Source organism: Glycine soja, chromosome 17, assembly GCF_004193775.1.
Source record: "Glycine soja cultivar W05 chromosome 17, ASM419377v2, whole genome shotgun sequence".
Taxonomy (NCBI): Eukaryota; Viridiplantae; Streptophyta; class Magnoliopsida; order Fabales; family Fabaceae; genus Glycine; species Glycine soja.
Window position 1 is genome coordinate 10,143,356 of NC_041018.1, and position 6,423 is coordinate 10,149,778.

At 33.4% G+C, this 6,423-nt stretch overlaps 1 protein-coding gene across 1 annotated transcript; it reads left to right on the forward strand.

The window, feature by feature from the left end:
- The first annotated feature begins 217 nt into the window (after positions 1-217).
- LOC114393609 (zinc finger CCCH domain-containing protein 67-like) lies at positions 218-4,893 on the forward strand. The gene is made up of 6 exons (XM_028354964.1): positions 218-968; positions 1,587-1,652; positions 2,451-2,576; positions 2,768-3,049; positions 3,868-4,137; positions 4,326-4,893. Exons 1-6 carry the CDS (start codon positions 414-416, stop codon positions 4,530-4,532), a joined length of 1,506 nt encoding a protein of 501 aa, XP_028210765.1. The 5' UTR covers positions 218-413; the 3' UTR covers positions 4,533-4,893.
- Positions 4,894-6,423: the final 1,530 nt, after the last annotated feature.

The window sequence follows — 6,423 nt, forward strand, 5'->3', positions numbered from 1 at the left end:
GTCATGAATTATAATTATTTTTTACGCTTTCAAGCCTCTATCTATAAACTAAGTCCAAAACGTCTTTCAAAAAAAAAAAAACTAAGTCCGAAGACTTAATTCTCTTTAAAAAAAAGAGTCCAAAAAACTTAATTATAAAAATTATAGAAAATCAAAGACTCAAGTGTAAGGAGTGAATTTATTAAAATAGAAGGCAAAATATAGTTTCTAAAACAGTAGACAGCACATCAACAACACAAAGTAGCACACTTTATTTTTCTCTTTTTATGTTCACACTCACTGGTTCTGGTTTCTGATTCCCCTCATATAAAAACGCAACCTTTTTCTTCTTTCTGCTCTCTCCGTGCGTCTTTTTTTCTCTTGAACAAAAAAATCACCTTTCCCTTATTAGGGTTTTGAAATGTGGAGGGAGAATGGGAGGCTCTGAATCCGTTTCTGTGCCACTTTCCATTTCCAATGGCGAAGAGCCCCAATTGGGTGCATCTTCTTCCCCCGCCGCTCCTCCTGAGCCATCAGATCTCAATCACGCGGCGGAGGAAGAGGCACTCTCCAGGGAGCTTCAGAGCAAGTTGGATTTGAAGGATGGGGATGAGAGTGAAGAGAGAGTTTCGGACTTGAACGATGGTAGAGGTGTTTGTGATGAAGAAACTGGTAAGCCTGACGGAGATAGTAGGGGTTGGGAGACCAATAGTTGGAATGAGGAAGTGGGTGTTGATGCTGAAGTTCATGTTTTTGGTGATGGTGATGTTCATGATGCTGGTGATGGTGATGTTCATGATGTTGGTGATGGTGATGTTGATGTTGATGTTGATGATGAAGTGGAGAAGAAGGAAGGGGGAAACAGTGGTTTAGCTCAGCACTACCCTTTGAGGCCTGAAGCTGAGGACTGTGCATTTTATATTAAAACTGGGAATTGCAAGTTTGGGTTTAATTGCAAGTTCAACCACCCCATTAGGAGGAAAAGTCAGGTACTTCTTATACCTTTTGTTAGATGCTATGTTTGTTATGTGATGCATAGGTTTAGATATGGTTGGTTGCATTGATTTATGTTAGTGATCCATGTATTGGTTTTGGTTTTGATATTGCATTGTTGAGAGATAAGCTTCAGAATGATTGACTTGTGTAAAAGGTTATCTGTTGGTCTGAGATTTCCTTTGTGTATGGGGGCGTTGTATTATTAGTGGAATTGTTGGGTTGAGAAGAAGGGTGTTTTGCCTTTGCTGAAGGTATACTTTTGATTGGCGGGACTGGTAATTGGTAATAACTGTTACATCATGGCTGGTACATGATATTGAATTGTAATTTTTTAGAGGAATTGCTATCTTAGGTGATGTGTTTATATGCTTTTATATTGTGTCTGTTTTGTTCAGTCTTTTTGCTCTATAGCATTGCCAAATGACTTATTGAGGCTTCAAAATTTGCCTATTTTTGTGAGGTCTCTTGTATTACTTCTCCAGACTTAATAAGGTGTGTGGTGATTGAGTATATCAATGAGGTTCTCTTGGCCATTTTATGACTGGAATCATATTATACAATGTTCACTTCTTAAAATGTTCGTCTTCGTCTTCATGTAATGATGAACTAAGGCTGTTAAAGAGAAGGCAGGAGAAAGAGAAGAAACCACAGAAAGATCGGGCATGACAGAATGCAAGGTTATTGTCAGAATTATGCTTTTAAACAAATTCTTTTGTAAATTTTAATTTCCATGTTGTGTTATCTCTGCATATTATCACTTTTGGCATTGATGTTCATGTTATAATCATTAAAATACAAGTATACAACTATACAAATTCCTCCAGCCATGTGATTTGCCATGGAAGATTGTATGTAAGCCTCTGTAAGGTTAATTCAAGGTGGTTCAACATAACATATAATTTCATATTTTTCATTTCCTTCCGTAACAGTGAGATCATAGATCATTTATATGCTTTATGTTCAACTTTGGGTAATGTTCAATTTTGGTTTGGCAAAGTAATATAAATACAATGTATTCTATATTAGAACTTCTTGATCAATAAACTGTGGTTGAGAATTAAAATATTTCTCTTTTAATAACTATTGTTTTCATTATATGTTGATCTATGTCATCTACATAGTGTACATTAGACATGGACAGGGAAAACAAATTGAAATTTCTGTCATGGTGGTTTGGTTTTTATCATGGCATATTTGTTGGCTGAGTTCTTTCTGTTTTGCTTTATCGTGCTTCCCTAGCAAGGATAATGATGACACTGATATGAATTATTATAAAATGAATGGATGAAAAAAATCATAAGTAAATGCTTTTGAACTACACTATCAATTGTTAGGTTGAAAAAATTATTGGACCTTCAAAACAACTTATGGGGAAAGCAAGTTTGTATGATTTTTTCTCTTGCCCAAACCATGTAATCAGCATATATAACTATTCCTGACGTGTTTATAAATTTTTTTTCCTGATGTTATGGCAGTATTATCAAAGGTCTGGGGGTTGTAAGTTTGGTAAATCTTGTAAATATAACCACACAAGAGGAAAAATTTCAACAGCACCAGCACCACTTTTGGAACTTAACTTTCTTGGCCTGCCTATTCGTCTGGTATGACCTTAGTTACTTACCTATATATATATATATATATATATATATATATATATATATATATATATATATATATATATATATATATATATATATATATGTATGTATATGTATATAAAATTTCTGCCTCTTTCTGTAGTCTTCTAAAATAGTTGTTTCTGGGTTATTAATAAGGTCATTTTTCATGATAGGGAGAGAGAGAGTGCCCCTACTACATGCGCACTGGCTCTTGTAAGTTTGGAGCAAACTGCAAGTTCAACCATCCTGACCCTACAGCTGTTGGAGGAGTAGGAGGTGATCCTGCTTCAGGGTATGGTAATGGAGGGTCTATTTCATTACAAGGTGTATCACAAACATCTGTACCCTCCTGGTCTTCTCCAAGAACATTAAATGAATCATCTCCTTTTGTGCCAATGATGCTTTCACCTACTCAAGGAGTTTCTACCCAAAGTTCTGATTGGAATGGATATCAGGTAAACAGAGTCAATGCCAATAACCATATGGCAAGGAGCAATTTATTATATAATTAGTACAAGATAACATTTAGTCTGCCAGTTTTCTATTATGCAATGTTAATGCTCTCTTCACCTAGTGGGATAAGGCTTTGTTGTTGTTGTTGTGGTTGTAATGTTTATGCAGATACATTTGCAGTGCCATGTCCTCTTTTTCTTTTTGCAACTTCATATTGTCCTGCCATTGGTTTCCATTTTTTTTAAGACGACTTTCTAGATTGTGATATAATGTCATTATGCCACCTGTTGACTATTGCAGACTTGTCATTTATCCTATGTGTTTTGTTACAGGTATATTGGATACTGTAGCAAAATGAGTATTAGGATATTTGAGGTTTGGGTGTTATATGCCCAAATCAATTACTTGAAAGTAAAAAGAAATGAGTTCCTAAGAATTATAAGCCACAATTTTGTTTATCTGGTGTGTGATCCATTTTGTTGAACTAGCAGGCATATTAAAGAGTCATGCAGATTAAGCAATGCACATTTGGCTTTATGCCCAGGAGCAATTTTACTGATCCCTAAAAAAGTAAATATATAATGTATGGTATCTAATGTTTTGAATTTGTGATCATTCTGAAGCTCCCTTCCCTTTCTCCCTAGTATTTTTTTTTTTCTCTGCCTTGATTTTTATGGGGCAATATTTGACTCATTCATATGTGGTGCAAGCCACCGAGTGGTTTTTTCTTGTTCCTTTACCTGAGTTAACTATTCTTCCAGTTGAACTCTTGTAAGTGATTATTTCCCATCAAATTGTGACCCATCTGTGGTTTGTAAAGGCATCTGTCTACTTACCTGAGAGGAACATGCATCCACCTTCTACATTTGTCATGAACAACCCAGCAATTGATACAAATGTTTACATGCACCATCAAAAGCAGATGCCTGTTGATGAGTTTCCAGAAAGGCCTGGTGAACCTGAATGCAGCTACTTCTTAAAAACTGGGGATTGTAAGTTCAAGTCTAATTGTAAATTCAACCATCCAAAGAATCGGGTTGCAAGATTACCTCCATGCAACCTCAGTGACAAGGGTCTGCCTTTGAGACCTGTAAGGCTTTATTCTTAAAAGCTTGAAATTTATTTTCTTTACTTTAGCTTAACATTGCATTGTAACCTAGAGATGATTGAGTTTCTGATTTTGTAAAGATATTTCCTTTAGTTTGTTTAGCCATATGGGACTACAAGCTTGATTAGCTAGTTTCTCTTATTTAGTATTTTATTTGTCATGAAATCCAGGACCAAAGTGTCTGCTCCCATTACAGTCGCTATGGAATTTGCAAATTTGGACCAGCTTGTAAGTTTGACCACCCGATAAACTTGCAGCCCGTGATGATTCCTGGACTTGGTCAGCAATCCTACTCAAACTCAGCTAGTGTTGAAGTGGCTGGGATATTTGGAAGTACAGGTGTTGTAACTGATGCGACAATTCAGCAATCTGTGTAAACATGTTTGTCTGAGGATCTTTTTGCTTTGAGGATCATAACACCCGAAATTTGTAGTTTTCTTCTTAAACATGATAAATTTATTTTACTTTTCCTAGCACTGTCCAATGCAGCACAAGCTTTGCAAGGAATATCAACACACACACACATCAAACAGTTTTTATGCATTTATTACAAGTAACAACATCTGCATATGTAGATTATCTTTTGTTTATGATCAGTTGGATCATAATTGTTTTGAAATGGTTGTCAATGTGGGTTTTTTTTTTTTTTTTTTCCAGCTGCCAACGGGGTTATGAACCTTGGCAAAATTGGCAACTAGTCAATACATCTGATGGATAGAATAAATTGATAAACCAATCCATATGGAGATCATTTTTTTTGTTTGCTTGCAAAAAGATTGACCTTACATTTGCTAACAAAATTTGTATTAATGAAGGAGTTATCTTGCCTGTTGGTCTGTTTTACTTGTGGCCTTGAATTTTATATTCATGTTTGATTTGGAGTGCATGAAGAAACTGGTGATGCCGGTAAAGATTTTAATTTTTTTCCAAATATTTTTTCAAACATAAATAAGCGATCCTAGTTGGCTCAAAATAGAGTCCTATATTGATGAATCTAGCTCCTTGAAATGGATAAACACTTTCTATAGTATTGGTGAAAAAAAGAATCGAAAGAATGAACGTGTACACAACAAATCCACATCCTACATGTAAAGTCAATTTTGTTCAAGGAAAATGTCAAACATTAAATGTAAAATCCTCTTATAATAGGAATTCGAATATTGATTTGTCATATTATAATTAGCTAACTTCTTTTGCTAGATTCAATTCATGTCTCTTTCCACTTCCTAGTTTAATTCATGTTGTGTATATGACCCGACCTTTAAAATATTTTCCATGCTTTAACACTAACGCAAAATTTTACTTTTTCACTGGTGTTCCTTTATCTAAAATTATATTAAAAAAGATGTTTAAACTTGTAACTTTTTCAACATTAGTATGTTTTGATTAGCTTATTTTGTAATCAAGAGTTTATAATAAAAAATATTTTTTTTTGTAAAAAAATATTATATTCGATTTAAACAAAATCAGACGTGCTAGCATGTAGTATATTTTATGCTTTCTCAATTTTCCTTTAAAAACCTAAAAGCATAGAAGTAAAAGGAAGATTTTATAATTGATTTATTTTAAATGTATAAATTTAATATTTCTCGTCATTCCTTTTCTATTTTTCTTATAGATTAATTAATCTAAAAACCTACTCATTTTTAATAGTTGTTTTTTTATCCAAAATCTTATTATTTTTTCTCTTCCCAATTTCTTACATAAACCAAACAACCTTATATAAGAAACTGGTTAGTATTGGTTGCCTTCCAAATCACCACTGTAATAAAATCCAGTAAGAGAAGGGCCTTATAGATTTGGAGGCAGTTTGCCATTATCAGCAGATCTTTTGTTTACATTGATCTCAAGTACTTTCTTTAATAAATCCTGAATAGTATAACAGAATGGAAAAGAAAATCTTCAATTGATGTTACAAAGAAATTTAGTACACATGAAAGTTAACAAAATTAATTTTAAATAAAATTGATTTTGATGTGAGGTAATTTATGATTGAATGTTTTTATTATAAAATCAAGTTAGAAATAAAATTTAATTAATTTTTTTATCCAAAATAAAAACTAGTCAAAGTTGATTCAATTTAATGAATTGTGGACCTAAAATCAATTTTGAAATCTTTTACAACATGTAATTAAATATGTAAAATTCAATCTAAAATCAATTCTAAACTCAAAATCAATCTATAACACTAAACCAAATGCACACTTCTTACCATAAACCCTCGATTGGAAAGAACCAATGTATAAAAAAAGGAATGGAAGTAGCCAG